The sequence below is a fragment of the Hesperophylax consimilis genome, chromosome 19, assembly GCF_061612785.1.
Source record: "Hesperophylax consimilis isolate HC1 chromosome 19, BYU_Hcon_1.0, whole genome shotgun sequence".
NCBI classification, from domain to species: Eukaryota; Metazoa; Arthropoda; class Insecta; order Trichoptera; family Limnephilidae; genus Hesperophylax; species Hesperophylax consimilis.
This window is the reverse complement of record NC_142854.1, coordinates 19,805,404-19,822,099: the sequence shown is the minus strand read 5'-3', so window position 1 is coordinate 19,822,099 and position 16,696 is coordinate 19,805,404. Positions and strand designations below refer to the sequence as shown.

Genomic DNA, 16,696 nt, shown 5'->3' with positions numbered 1-16,696 from the left:
GAGAGAAGACACTTCGCTACGAGGTTGAACTAAGTTTTTACATTTGAGACAGTTTTTTTTAACACTAACTCCACACAGGAGGCTCTCCTTCCTCAGGGCCTATATCATCTCAGGGGATGCTGTGTGGAGTGCTTTTTGAGGAGAGGAAGGAGTATACGTGGGAAGACTCTCCTCCTTCCTACGACCCATATCGTAGGAAGGAGGAGGCTGGCAATTGCTCCACAGCCGAGCTGATGAACTCAAGAACGAGTGACAAATTTCAATCGTGCACATATTTCCAGTTTATGTACCGGTGTTGAAGGTATCAATGACGCTAGTTCCTCGGAGCATCTTCCATTGTAATACCGGTAAAAAATGACAGCATACCTACCTGACGCCTGTAAAGATTGCAATCCATTTGTTAAGGCAGGGGAATCTATCTAATAGACCGACTGTTTATACAAACAGTTATGGGTTTTTTCAGGTATTTTGGGGCTCTAGACCAGAGGTGGCTGCCTAATTCAACTGCGGTGCGCACTTGCAATTTGTGCAGGGGAGGCAGTTGTGTACCATTAAGAGGAAGCTACAAGCCAATAATGTGTATATTCTTGGTATACCGTAGGTAATAGGCATTAAAATCGCTTGACAAACGGAGTCTAGAAACGTTCAATTTCAAGCAAAAAACTGGTTTTTATTTATTTTCTAAATAATTTTATAAGAAAGCAAAAAAGTTAATCAAGTAAAACTGTCACAGATAATCTTAGCTATAATACTGTATTTTTTTAAAGTTGTTTCCTTTTACGCGTTCGTACATATCTACTGAAAAAAAACATTTTTTAGTAGTTTGAATTTATATTTTTTAATGAGTAATTTATTTTTTTATTTGTATTCTACGCAAGCGAAACGATAGAAAAATCTTCAATTTATCTAAAGCATATTTTTTAGTTTTCATAATGGACACCAATTCGTTATAAAGATTAATCAAAATAGTGATTTGCCTTTAAGGCGATGCACTACGACGTGTAATATTTTAAATTGAGCCGCTATCAATAAAAAACTTGGATGGCGATAAGGTTTAAATTTCCGCTTAACACTATCCGCCTGTTTTGATTTATGCAAGAAAAAAACATGGCCAAAAAGTGCCTTTTATTTTATTTTGTGGATGTTCAGGCATAAATATGTAATTTTTTTTCGATCATTTTGTAAATAAGTTAATTTGCCACATTATACAATAAAATCATAACCGAAAATGGGTTCGTAAGTAGGAGATTTTGAACTTTAAAGCAGTTTTCATTCCTTTACTTTATTTTTTTTTCTGGGCTTATAAAAAGACTTATCTAAAAAATACTCGATTATTTCAAAGGTCAAATGTATTCTACTCGCAGTATTTAATTAAAGCATCTGAAACATTTCTAGGCGACCAAATTTTCAAACCAAAAACACATGATTTTGCATTACCACGTATGGCATCGCCTTAAAAGCTGTACAGTGGCGGCTCGAAGAACACTTATTTCGTCGCCGTAGATGTCAAGAGAGTCAAGCCACAAATTTGGCGAAAATGAGTTAAGTATGCAGAAGTGTTTGAAAACCTTCAAAGTTGCCGTGGTCAAAAGATTTAAGCCATAAAACACTCCGTTATTGAGTATTTTGAAATTTGCCAATAGATCTAACACACATCGATGAAAACAATCAAAGCAGTCAAAAACTACAAGCCGCATAGACTTTTGACTTTCGAATAATTTTACACAAGTTAAAGCAGTCTATGACGACAAGCCACATAGATCTTTTGACTTCCCAATAATTTAATTTTATGCGTGGCTTGACGCCATTGGCAACACAAACTTCTCTCGAAAGCGTGCGCACCTCTACTCACATTCGACAATGATTTATAGTGTTGTCTTCCTCTAACTCAGCAAAATGCCTATCGTGTCGGTTTGTTCACGCTTGCACATACGTCTGCGCCCACGACAGTATCGCGAATCGCGAACTGTCAGTTCAGTGTTCAGTGCGTCGGTCAGTGTTATTTTAATACAACATCAGTTCGGTTCGTTCAGCGATTCTGTGCTTTATTTCGTTTTGTGCCTACAAACGTTTGTACTTTCAACTTTATTTAGTGAAACAGTGATAAGAAATGAATCATTCACGCGGAAAACAAATGGTTGCAGCAGCCAGAGCTGCTTTAAATCCACCGGTTCGACATAACATATTGGAATCTTCACGTGGCAAACAAATGATTGCATCAACTAAAGCTGCTAATCCACAGAACCTAATGAGTTCTTCACGTGCTAAACAAATGGATGCAGCAGTTTTAAATCCACAGGATCAACATAACCTCAAAGGTAAGAATCTAGTTAAAAATGTTGATTCCGATTGTTTGAAAACAATGCGACAATCTGACAGTTTTACTTGTTTTGTAGATTCTGAGGGGAATGCTGTACAAGCTGGACGTGCAGAACACGACCTGAACATGCAAAATCTGGACGTCTCTCGAAGCATGTATGTGGGAGGTTAGTATTTTTATTTGTTATCAATACAATATGCATACTAGTTATTATGTTGGCTGTGTAAAACCTGTGACTATCAGAGAAGCATTTGCTTGTAAAATTCAATGTTTATCTCGGTGTTTCAAAGAAGTAAACTACTTTGTTTTGTTTTACAGGCTCTCCTCTAAATGGTGTGCAAGCTGGATGTGCAGAACACAGCCAGAACGGTGGCATGCAAGTTCCGGATGAAATTGCTGTCCCAGCATTATACGCAGAGCTCCGAAGCTTCGCTTCAAGCACGCATGCGGGAGGTCAGTATTTTTATTTGTTATTAATACTAATGCATACTAGTTATTATGTTGGCTGTGTAAAACCTGTGACTATCAGAGAAGCATTTGCTTGTAAAATTCAATGTTTATCTCGGTGTTTCAAAGAAGTAAACTACTTTGTTTTGTTTTACAGGCTCTCCTCTAAATGGTGTGCAAGCTGGATGTGCAGAACACAGCCAGAACGGTGGCATGCAAGTTCCGGATGAGATTGCTGTCCCAGCATTATACGCAGAGCTCCGAAGCTTCGCTTCAAGCACGCATGCGGGAGGTCAGTATTTTTATTTGTTATTAATACTAATGCATACTAGTTATTATGTTGGCTGTGTAAAACCTGTGACTATCAGAGAAGCATTTGCTTGTAAAATTCAATGTTTATCTCGGTGTTTCAAAGAAGTAAACTACTTTGTTTTGTTTTACAGGCTCTCCTCTAAATGGTGTGCAAGCTGGATGTGCAGAACACAGCCAGAACGGTGGCATGCAAGTTCCGGATGAGATTGCTGTCCCAGCATTATACGCAGAGCTCCGAAGCTTCGCTTCAAGCACGCATGCGGGAGGTCAGTATTTTTATTTGTTATTAATACTAATGCATACTAGTTATTATGTTGGCTGTGTAAAACCTGTGACTATCAGAGAAGCATTTGCTTGTAAAATTCAATGTTTATCTCGGTGTTTCAAAGAAGTAAACTACTTTGTTTTGTTTTACAGGCTCTCCTCTAAATGGTGTGCAAGCTGGATGTGCAGAACACAGCCAGAACGGTGGCATGCAAGTTCCGGATGAGATTGCTGTCCCAGCATTATACGCAGAGCTCCGAAGCTTCGCTCCAAGCACGCATGTGGGAGGTCAGTATTTTTATTTGTTAACAATACTACTGCATACTAGTTGTTATGTTGGCTTGTAAAACCTGTGATTATCAGCGAATCATTTGCTTGTAAAATTCAATAATTATTTCAGTGTTTCAAAGAAATAAACCACTTTGTTCGGTTTTACAGACTTGAACGTGAACCTTTCCGAAAATGAAGACAATAACAGGCAAGAACATTCAAATCAACACCACGTTAATGCCTCAGGAACATCCATTTCTGAAATATTGGAAAGCAACCAACAGACAGATGATTTAAGTAGGAAACGCAAGAGAACCCCAAACCAATGGAAACGGAATTCCCAAAAGATATTGAGAATGGCAGGTAAAGAATACCAAAGCAGATCCGGAAAGACAGTTCAAGCAAGGACAATTAGAGATGTTAGCTGTAAATGCCATTATAATTGCGCATCCAAAATAGGAAAATCTCAACAGGAGCAAATGTTGGCTGACTATCTGAGTCTGGATTCCGACAGAGCGAGATGGGCCTTCATTGGTGGCAATGTAAATTGTATTCCAGTAAAACGACGATACCGTAGTGGAGACACCATCAAACGACAACATACATTCGAATATACGGTAATGTTAAATGGAGAGAGAGTCCAAGTGTGCAAAAAATTTTTTTTGGCCACCTTTGTCATCTCGGGAACAAAAGTTGAAAGTGCAATGAAAAAGTTGACTCCTTCAGGTGTCACTGAAATAGATCAGAGAGGTCGCAAGGAACCGCCAAACAAAAAATCCGAGGAAGTTAGGAATATAATCAGGGACCACATCAAGTCATTGCCCGTAGTTGCCTCGCATTACTGTCGGAGCAGCAGTAAAAGAAAATACTTGCCATCTGGTTTGAGCGAGACAAGAATTTACTTAGACTATGTTGAGTATTGTAAAGAACGTAACGTGGTACCAGAAAAGCTCGGCTTCTACAAACAAATATTTGTGACAGAATTCAATTATGGATTTCACACACCAAAAAAGGATCAGTGTGATTTTTGTACGCAGTACAAAAATAAGTCTGACGAAGAGAAGTCAAGAGACGAAGATCAATTTAATCTTCATTTAACAAGAAAAACAGAAGCAAGGGAACACAAACAAATTGACAAAGCCCAAGCTATGAATGATCCTAGCATCAGTTGCTTCACTATGGATCTGGAAAAAATATTATTGACTCCGAGCTTACAAGTGGGACAGTTATATTATACAAAAAAATTAAAAACGTATAACTTCACGGTGTATGAGCTGGCTTCCAGACAAGCAACGAATTACATGTGGCACGAAGGTGTGGGCACAAAGGGTGCTTCGGAGATCGCTACGTGTCTGTGGAACCTCTTGGTGTCATTAGGCCCCAAAAAAGTAGTGACGCTGTACTCGGACACGGCTTCTGGTCAAAATCGGAACTCAGTAGTATCCGCTATGTTCCTACGTGCAGTGGAACAGCTGCCGATTGACGTCATCAATCAAAAATTTATGGAATCAGGGCACTCAGAGATGGAGTGCGATTCTGTGCACTCCACAATAGAGGCCCGAGGAAGAAAAATAGACGTGTTCACACCAGATGGATGGTACGTTGTTGCCCGTACTGCAAAAACTTCTAAACCATACCACAAGGTTGTGGAAATGGATTATGCTGACTTCCTTAACTATAAAAAATACAGCAATAAAGTTATGACAAACAAAAATATATCAGAAAATGGAGACAAATTAAAGTGGCTCAAAGTAAAGTGGTTTCAATACCGAAAAGGTGAACCCACTACTGTTTTTTATAAGTATCAATTGAGCCGAAATGACTTTGATACCCTTAACATTCAGCGAAGACGGCTTCGAACGTTATCCTGTGCAAGCGTAGAAGTAGAAAGACTGTATTTTTCAAAGCCAAAAATAGGCCAAGACAAATTAAAGGACCTACTCAAATTGTGTGATAAAGGCAGCATTCCGTCCACCTATCATGATTTTTATAAAAATTTGCAGCCTGAGGACGGTCCATCTCGGGAGAATGATGGCTCGGAGAGTGACGGAGAAGATGGAATTTAAAAATTATTATAACATTTTTGTAATAAATATTTTCTTCAGAATCTAACTTTGTATTAATTTTTTTTATGTACCTCAGCCAACTTTATTTCAACAGGTATAAACATAGTAACCATACGATAGATTGCTTGACTATGGACCAAATTTTAAGGGATGATACAGTAGTACATTCACAGACTTAAAATGCAAAAAATGGAATGCTGATACCAATCTTAATGTGTATGGCAATGAGGCATAGAACTGGCAGAGGAAGTATACTATGAGCGTAGAATGATAGATTAGCCTGATTTATTTTGGGTTTTATGCCGTATTGCGCTACCTTCTTCTAATAATGGACACTAACGCTGTTCGACACATTGAAGAAGGTCGTAGCACAACACGGCATAATACCCCAAAAATCAATCGCTAATACTTTTGGTCGTGAAAATCTCAAATCTTGTCTGAATGAATTTTGGACAAATAAGATCTCTGAGGTGTATGTGTGGTAAAACCATGTTTTTATTGTGTGAAAAATGTGGTAATTTGCAAATAATGTAAGCGTGATGAGAAAAATTAAGAAAAGGATGGTTTGAGCGTGTGATCGGAATAACGAAGCATGTAGAGTGGATGAACAATGACATGTAGGAGGACTCCTGAGAAAAACTTGGCGCGATTAAGTGAACCAGATACTATTGTCGGGCCGTGCCATGAGTCAGAATAACTGAAGGGTTATGTATGAATGTGAATGAAGCAAGCAGTGCCAAGCTCTGTTTGGCGGTCCATCCTCTCTGCTCAACCCTTAGAGAAACAGCGCGGTGGTTAGATAGTTAATAGACTTTCCTTTAGAGTTTAGAGTATAGTCCAAAAAAAGTTAGTAATTTGTCCGCAAATTCTCAGTAGTCAACAGGCGTAAGAGGCTTAACTCTTTTGACTACCACACAAATGTACCATCTGTTTATTTCAATATTCAGTGGTCAAGAGATATAACCCAAATAACTTTTATAATACTGTTTTTTACATTTATTCAATCTAACTAATAAAAAGATAACATCACAAAATATCTATGTCTAAAATTACACTCTTCTATCTTTAAAAACAAAAAAGTTATGACAAAAAAATGTGATTTTTTTGTAGCCAAAAATCTTTGAGGGCCGTTTTCTCAGCTTTCTGGTTTTGTGGCTTGACTCTCTTGGCATCTACGGCGACGATTTGATGGTGCGGACTGAAATTTTTTTCGCGTACAGATGTCTCACCACCCGGAGAATATAACGTAACATTTCTCAAACAAAAATGTTCATGGACAAGTTAGTCAACTAATCAAATGGTCATCATTCTAACGCGCGCGTTTTGGGCTAGAAACTAACGAATGCATCTTTGAACTTTGAAAAAACTCTGAAACGGACATCAAAAGGGAGATAAAACTTTATCCCGACCTCTTTGAAGTCCACATACAAGTTCACATCCACAGTTTCGCCGAATGCCTAGAAATCGTACTTAAGGTTAAACGTATTCTTAAATGGCGTTAATTAATTTATTTTCTTAATGCAAGATATTGCTTTACAATAGTAAGACTAGTTATTTTTTGCGCCCGTACATACGCAATATGAATATGAATAAATAGTTTTGTTCATTTTAAAAGCTCAATTCTTTCGAGCAAGGCATACAAATACAATACCGTACCAACGAATCAATTAAATATTGCATTTGTACGCCATGATTCATTATTAGACCGTTTCAAATTAAAAGATAAATACATTAGTTTCGTAGTACCTTGCAAAAAGTGTGTTTTAATAACAAAAAATAAATTAACGCCATTTATGAACTCGTAGATTATAACATACGTTACGTTTAACCCTAATGAAATAGTCCGACGATGTCCTCTTGTCTGCGCAAAACGCTGCGCGCAGTTCGCGCACTTTTATAAAGGTATCACTAACAAGTGTCACCTACAAGTCACGATGCCATTCCTACCGAAATTTCGGACCATCTACCAAGTTCAACTAAAATTTACCGATATTCACAGAAAATATACCGAAAATTTTGAAAATTCATTTCTAGCACATCCAAATCAAAAAGTATTTTGACAACTTACCGATTTTTGTCACCAATCTACCGCTTTTTGTGACCAATCTACCGCTTTTTGTGACCAATCTACCGATTTTTTTAATCAATCTACCGATTGTTGTCACCAATCTACCGAATTTTGTCACCAATCTACCGCTTTTTGTCACCAATCTACCGCTTTTTGTCACCAATCTACCACGTTTAGTCACCAATCTACCGATTTTTGTCACCAATTTACTAAATTGGCGTGCTGTAGTAGTATTTTACAAGGAAGTATGCTGAGCGGTCCGTAGGAACTGTTCAAATGTCGAGTTTGAAAATGACTTTTTTTAGTAAATCTATTTGAATTCCGATATTGTTTTCGTGATTCAATGAATAAATTAATGAAATGGAAATCTTGGAAGTGGTAATTAACTCACTTCCTGACACCCGATCAAACTGGAACTCGGCAGATAGACTCGTTGTCCATTTCAATACATTTGGTGACACTCAAACATTTTTCTGAATTGCATGACATTATATTTTAAAAAATTACAGCAGTAAATGAAATGAATGTAATACATCAGAACACGTGTTTAAGCAGGTAGATTTGTCCTATTAAATAAAATGGACAAAATGCGACATTATAATTTTTAAAAACACGTGTTCAGACTTCGATAGTTTGTTATGAAATCTGTTAATGCATTCGTTAAAGACCTGCACTCCCGTTTTTAACAGGAAATAATTTGTCAAGTTTTTTAATAAATTAACAATATTTTATAACAGTCAGTTTTTTCCGTCTAGAATCAAAGGAATTGAACACACTACGCCTGGGTGGGACCCAAACGCGATGCCAACTTACTTGAAAATAATGATGAGAATGTTAAAAAAAAATTACGAATTTATTTTCTACAGTTACTTTATGTCTATGAGGCCAAAATTTTTCAAAATTACCCTCGTATTACTGAGATATGTTATTGTAGCCTTCTTGTAACTATATTCCATGCATCTGAACACATCTACAATTTCTGCGAAAGTGTTGTCAACTGCATGTAATCTAGGTGCAAGGGAGTTTCTAAATGACTCAGTGCTGAAATTATTGTTGCATTTAAAAATAATTTTCGATTGAGTAGTTCTAGTTGGCTTATTGAAGGTGATTGGAATCAATAAATCAGGGCTGTCTAATAAGTCAAGTCGGAAATAAGTCTTCTATCTGAGAGTTGTAATAATTTTAATTCTTTTAAAAAGTGGTTTTACAAATTGATTGTTTCTATTGGTAGACCGAGTCTTTGTGTTAATATATTTTAGGGTATTATCGCATCATAATAAGTAACGTTTAAATAATATGACGATATTAAATAATTTGATATTGTTCAAAAAAAAAAAAATTTTTTAATTGTTAATAAATAAAAGGAACTAGAACTAGGAGATAGACATATACCATCACGGACTTTTGTGGGCCTTTTTAAGATATACAATTACGTTGTACATTATTTTGATGTATCTCATAAGGTTTAGCCAGCGTTAACAATGTAGTGCCCGAAAACATATTTTTACATAAATGTAATATACATTTATTATACAGGGTGTCCGGAAACTCGTAGTACAAGCGGGAAACTGGTGAATCTACATCACATTTGGAGTCGATTTTGTAGTATATATTTTTTTTATTTGAGCTTTCGTTATCGAGTAAATCGAGTTTGAAGTTGATTTTTTTTTAATTTTTTTATTTTTTTTTTAATCAAATTCTTATAAATTATTACTGAAGATCAAAGTACCCAACTAATTAAAACTATTTGAAAGTAAAACAAATGAAGAAACTCGGATTTGAAGCATTATTTTGAAATCACCCTTCATTTAACCCGGTGTAATCATAAAATATTTCTGCTCCGCAGGGTTAAAACATCTGTTACTCAACCCTAAACACCAGAAAAAACTTTAACCCTAAAATAGCCGAAAAATATTTTTTTTTGGTTTTTTTTTTTTTTTTTTTGAAAATGCTCAAATCAAAAAACTTTACGTTTTTTTGGGTTCCCCATGTGGTGTAGATTCTCCAGTTTCCCGCTTGTACTACGAGTTTCCGGACACCGTGTATATGTACACCTCCCAGAAAAAAAATCTCTAAATGATAGTGAAAACCTTATCAATATCTGTTGGGTATTTTATAAGAACTAAGCGCATAAACAGACAGACGTGGATAGCGATCTATATTATTTAGAGATGTTGAAAACCATCCATAAAATAAATACAAAATTAAACAGAAAAAATGTTTATTCCATCAGGTTAAATTTTTTTATGTTTAGAGACAAAAATAAGTTAAATAAAAAGAGTATATTTTGAGGAAAACAGCATTTTCAACCACTGTGCACATAAAATTTCTGAAATGTAAAAGTTTTCCTGTTGTTTGATCAGACCTTCGAACAAATATAAGCTCATATTTCTACAAGAGTAACGATTCCGTGGATAATATAAGCATTAAAATAAAGAAGAAAATTACAATGAAGGTATTTTTACGTGATGTATACATTTTCGTAAATTCGCTAGCGTTGACGTCACGCAGGAAGACGTTACCAGACAAGAGCTTTTACTATGTCCTTATGATGTTGTAGCCAATTGGAACCGTTTCAGAATGTGCGGTTCTAGATCGTTTTTAAAATCAATAATTACTGTACAAAAAGATACAATGTAAAGAAACAATCAATAAATCACAGTTTGTGAAAATGCTTAATTTTTAAGCTTATTAAGGTAATTTTATAATGTTCAATTCTCCAATCTTAAAATTGTTCAATAAAAATACAAGTGTTTAAAATTTATATCAACTCAGTTTTTGCCACAAATCTTTTAATAAATGATAAAACTGGAAAAAATTACAACTTAATCATATAATACTCACTAATTAAGGGTGCAGTATTTTTAACATGTTGTCTTCTGCGTGAAAAATGGTATATTCTCCTAATAGGTCAGTGCAGTTAGCGCAAAATATGGTGCCGTGATTGTAATTATTCTGACAGCTCCACTGACATCCGATCGAGCTGAAGTACGGCAGGTAGACTCGTTGTCGATGACAATGCATTACAAATTACAGCAGTTAAATCGGTTCTATCCGATCAGCATTTGATAAGGCTGTTATGTTAACGCGGTTGACTAGTCTCTGAGAAAAAGGTACAATCCTCAGCCAAACGATTTTTAAGACATTTTGAAATAGATGTAGCATAGTAAAAATACTAAATTTTATATGGGTTGTTTTTTTACATGTTTTATGCACTAGTTCTAGTTGTAAAAACCAAAATTTCGACCTTGGTGCACCATTGCCCGCGCCGCTATTTTAATAGAACCAGCCGAAATCGCGCCAAAATCTAATTTTCACCAAATATATCTTATCCAATACAAATTTCAGCTAAAGCAGGTTTACCAAAGTTAGTGGAAAATAAAATTTTATTTCACTTTTTTTAGCATTTTTCTTCTATTTCTAACAGGTGCCGAAAAACAAGATGTAAAAATGCGTAAAAGTTGTAAAAAATCGTAAAAGTTGTAAAAAGGCGTAAAAATTGTAAAAAATCGTAAAAGTTGTAAAAATACGTAAAAGTTGTAAAAATGCGTAAAAGTTGTAAAAAATCGTAAAAGTTGTAAAAATGCGTAAAAGTTGTAAAAATGCGTAAAAGTTGTAAAAAATCGTAAAAGTTGTAAAAATGCGTAAAAGTTGTAAAAATGTGTAAAAGATGTAAAATGCGTAAACGTTGTAAAAAATCGTAAAAGTTGTAAAAATTTGTAAAAGTTGTAAAAATGCGTAAAAGTTGTAAAAATGCGTAAAAGTTGTTAAAATGTGTAAAAGTTGTAAAAATACGAAAACAAGTAAATTGTTTAGGGAGTAATTTTGAGTAAAATTACTGACACTAATTTTAAGCTACTTTAGCATTTTAAACGAGATATTTGAAAGATATATTTTGGTGCAATTTTGCTGGAGTTTTTTGAAATGGCGGCGCTAGTACAGGTCCGCCAAATTAATGTCATCCTTTTTCTTCTGTCATCTCTACATTCAACGACGCGACGGTTGAATACGGTTTTTTTAATTGCTTCCTGTATTTGTGCTTCAAAAATAAAAAGGGACTCTCAATTCAATAATCTATTCAACGAAATAACACGTACATATTTCGTAATTTAATAAATATATTTGTTTAGACCGAAACCTACGATTGTTAACGTAAATTATTAATATTTAAGATTAAGGCGATGCACTACGTCGTGTAATATTTTAAATTGAGCCGCTATCAATAAAAAACCTTACGTAGATGGCGATAAGGCTTAAATTTCCGCTTAACTCCATCCGGCTGTTTTGATTTATGCAAGAAAAAAACATGGCCAAAAAGTGTCTTTTATTTTATTTTGTGGATGTTCAGGCATAAATATTTAATTTTTTTTCGATCATTTTATAAATAACTTAATTTTCCACAGTATACAATAAAATCATAACCGAAAATGGGTTCGTAAGTAGGAGATTTTGAACTTTAAAGCAGTTTTCATAGGCCTTATACTTAATTTTTTTCTGGGCTTATAAAAGAACTTATCTAAAAAATACTCGATCATTTCAAAGGCCAAGATGTATTCTACTCGCAGTATTTAATTAAAGCATCTGAAACATTTCTAGGCCACCAAATTTTCAAACCAAAAACACATGATTTTGCATTACTACTTATGGCATCGCCTTAATAAAAGCAGTGCCTTACCATCAAAATATATTATTTAAGACAATTTGAAAATTTTATAAAACGTTTTTCAACTATAAAATTAGCGGTAAGCACCAGATTTTATATTTCTAGTCGATGAATTATACCTTCATAATAGCTTCTGTTTAAAGAATTTAAAGTCACATAAATAAAAATGATAATGTTCGTTTGTTCTTAATCTTAAATCTCCCAGTTCTTCATCGATTGCTTTAAAATTTTGACATAACGTTGCATTCGAATACGCGTGCGTTTTTATATACCTATATTACACAGATATCACCTGTGAGAGGTTAAAACATGCTTTTTTTAAACAGTGTCATCTGTTGAGCGTAAAAAAGCAACGGTGACAGGATAACTCATCAAAATGACAATTCAACATACCTTTAAAAAGTGCTATAAAGTTATGAAAAGTGATGAAACAAAAACTAGGTTAAATAGGTTAATACTATACGCTTGTGTTTTTAAATACCTGTATTATATAAATGTCACCTGTGATATGTAAAAACATGCTTTTTATAACTTCATAGCACTTTTTATAGGTGTGTTGAATTGTCATTTGGACGAGTTATCATGGAACCAATAGCAGCAATAGCCACAGCAGAGCGTGGCGGGGTACATCTAGTATTCTACATAAAATACCATTTAAAAACAATAGATTACTTGGCCAATTTTCAATCCTCCCAACTCAAAAATGTAAGACTATAAATATCTTGGAGTGATTTTTTAAAATTAAAATTACCTGTAAATAATATTAATGATTTGAAATTTCACGATACAAAACACACTGAAAACATAAAACTGATCATACACAAAATGACGGTGACTGGATAAATCATTACATCTTTAAAAAGTTATATTAAGTCATGGAAAGTGATGAAACAAAAACTTTATTAACTGGGTTAAGTAGGTTAGGTTAGGTTAGGTTAGATTAGGTTAAAAAATTATTTTTTTTCATCGTTTCTTATGACTTTATATCACTTTAAAAGTGAGTTGAATTGTCACTGTGTTGAGTTATCATGGAACCAAAAATGACACATCCCTCATACACAAAATAACACAACTCTCATACACAAAATGACACATCCCTCATACACACAAGCCTAGCTTTATTATGGTGATTCATCTTATGTATAAAATTAGGTGAAATGATTTATGTATTTTCTGTAAATAATGTAACATTTTTTTATTTTAATAAAAATTAAATAAAAAATCGTAAATAATTAAAATAAACCCCACAGTAAGATCAAATTTCTAGGCCTGCCAGGGCAAAATCGACCGTAGGTCTACCCAATACACCGGCCGCGCGCCGAATACTTTTTTACACGACTTTTTCACTTATGTTAAGATTCCCACTTATATTTTAGAGATTTGCTAGAGCAAATTCAACCGTAGTTCCGTCCAACACACCAGGGCCGCGCGTCGCTTATTTCTGTACGCGGTTTCTTCACTTACGTCGTTATTGTAGGGTATTGTTCCATCTTAAGCCTTTTACGGTAGCACACACCCTAATTCTGTTATATATGTCTGACCGGTCAGTGGTTGAGTGGGCATAGCGCTTGGGTCTCACCCGAGCGTCGCGTGTTCGATTCCTCGGCTGGCTAAGTCCTCCATCACAACACAAGCAACATTTTCGGCTTTCTGTGGCGGTAGTAGGAGATTTTCAAACATTGTTGAGTTATTCGTAACCTGGGAATGTTTGTCTTTCTTTAAAAAAAAAAAAAATTGTACGGTCACAACTAGAATTCGCCTCAGTAATTTGGAATCCTCAATATCAAACATAATAATATTGATCGCATTGAAAATATTCAGAACAAATTTATGAAACACCTATCGTATCGTTTTAGTGACCATCGATTTGTCCCTGTCACTTTATATAAACGCAGAAAAATCTCTGATGCATTATTCTTACACAAAATCGTGAACTGCCTTGTTGATGTCTGTAAATGTCTGTTAGAAAGGATTGCATTTCGTTGCCCCAAGCAAAACACCAGATCGAACGATTTATTTAGAATACCACATTGTAAATCCAAATACGCGCTAAACTCTGTAATAGTACGTATCTGTGAAACTCAAAATGCCTTACGAGATGCAGACATTTTCAATCATAACTTGATATCATATAAAATTCAGCTTAATAAATTAATAAATTAAAATACTTTTATTTTATTCGATTTTTTTGTTGTGAAAATTACATTATTATCACCCGTAGTGAATAGTATAGCTATGCGAAACGTTGTATTTTTTCAATTTGTCTTTGATTTTATGTATTCTTTATTATGTTTATTTTTTGCCATTTCATATGTTGTGAAGGTAAAAAATACTAAATGAACATTTATCTCAATGGAACTTAATTGGTCTAGTCTAGAACATGAATTTTTATTGTTATAATTTTTTACTGTACGACTGTTTGCTTCCTAAATAAAAAATCTTAAGTAATGTTCGACTTGTATTGAGAGCGTGACCATAAGCCGTGTACTGTCATCTGCAGTTGAGATTTTAAATACGATTTTTGATGTGAATGTAGTGAGTGCGTGTGTAACATAGATATTGAATGGTGCGTAATTTGAATGGATCTTCACAAAAACAGCCTTATTTCAATAACGCTGTTTTTCCGCATAAAGGTTCAATTATTGTAATGCATGTAATTATGTTTTCAGAGGGTGTACTCGGGAAAACGTTCTGACATTAGTTAAAGGGTGGTTTTTGCCATCATCGTTGGTTGAACCAGACGCCCGATTATTCGCTTCGTTGAGCCGGATAATCGGGATGAGCGGACCAAGGACTAATTAAGAAACTTTAATGATTATGATGACGTTGTCCATCTTGCTATTTATTAATTAATTATTATAAATAGCAAGATGCAACCTAATAAGTGTTTAACAGGATCCATTTTTTCATGATTTTTCCATACACAATCCCCATGTTTTTTCACATTTTATTTTATATTTTTATTAATCTTAATGACACAATACATTTATTACATATTTAAAAAAATATTCATTTAATGTAATATAAAAAATATATCTATCAAAATGTCGATAATACATTGCCGATCTGTAGGACCGATTATTATTTCGTTAATGTCATCCAATTACAGATAAATTCATACATGTGCGCGTGTGTGCGTGATTGCTGCCAATAGTTGATAGATTATAGTGTAATTGACAACGAGTCTATCTGGTGAGATCCAGCTCGATCGGATGCGGGATGTGGGTTAATTTTCACTTCTAAGATTTGCATTCATCAATTTACGAAAACAAAATCGGTTCCATGATAACTCAACACAGTGACAATTCAACACAGTTTAAAAAATTATGAGAAACGATGATTTTTTTTTTTAAACCTAACCTAACCTAACCTAACCTAACCTACTTAACCCAGTTAATAAAGTATTTGTTTCATCGCTTTCCATGATTTTATATAACTTTTCAAAGATGTAATGAATTATTCGATCACCATTTTAAAATACTTCCAGCTTCACAAATTCTATAATAAAATACAACATCCCGTGATTTTCAACCGGTTTGGGCTAGAATTGTTAATAAATTTCATCTTCCCAAAGCAATATTGGTTTGAAAGTTATGATTGCATTAAAATTCAGTACTTGAACGTCTGGCATACGAAATTAATTGGACTAAATAACAAATTGTTGAAAAGAAAATTTGTCTGGCAGGAAATTGGTTTGTCAAGAAATAATATGAAGTTGTACGTTTGCCTTCATTATTTTAGGAATGTCAGTCTTCCCTCTTTGTTGGACTCGAATGGCTATATTTTCAGATACGAAATTAATTCAAAAATTTTATGGATAAATAAATTAATGATAATTGTACTATCCATTTCAGTAACTAACAATAACACCAATCCTAACCTAACCTATCGGAACATAACACCCAACCTTATCTAACCTAACCTAACATAACACCTAACATAGCACCCAACCTAACCTAACTTAACATAACATAACACCCAACCCAACCTAACCTAAAATAAACCAGCATAACACCCAACCTAACCTAACCTAAAATAACACCAAACCTAACCTAACATAACCCCTAAAGTAACCTAACCTAACATAACACCAATCCTAACCTAACCTATCGGAACATTACACCCAACCTTATCTAACCTAACCTAACATAACACCTAACATAGCACCCAACCTAACCTAACTTAACATAACATAACACCCAACCCAACCGAACCTAAAATAAACCAGCATAACACCCAACCTAACCTAACCTAAAATAACACCAAACCTAACCTAACATAACCCC

At 34.5% G+C, this 16,696-nt stretch overlaps 1 protein-coding gene across 4 annotated transcripts; it reads left to right on the top strand.

Annotated features, from left to right (window-relative positions):
* Positions 1-1,483: 1,483 nt before the first annotated feature.
* On the top strand, positions 1,484-5,725 carry LOC149414958 (uncharacterized). Of its 4 annotated transcripts, none has more exons than XM_089643137.1 (4): positions 1,484-2,318; positions 2,397-3,345; positions 3,497-3,631; positions 3,782-5,725. In XM_089643137.1, the coding sequence occupies exons 2-4, from the start codon at positions 3,267-3,269 to the stop codon at positions 5,677-5,679; spliced, it is 2,112 nt and encodes a 703-aa protein (XP_089499263.1). In that variant the 5' UTR covers positions 1,484-2,318; positions 2,397-3,266; the 3' UTR covers positions 5,680-5,725. The 4 variants fall into 4 exon arrangements, with proteins under 4 accessions (XP_089499263.1, XP_089499262.1, XP_089499261.1 ...); XM_089643136.1 differs by having other exon boundaries at positions 1,484-2,486; positions 2,639-3,345; XM_089643135.1 differs by having other exon boundaries at positions 1,484-2,773; positions 2,925-3,345.
* The last annotated feature ends 10,971 nt before the right edge of the window (positions 5,726-16,696 follow it).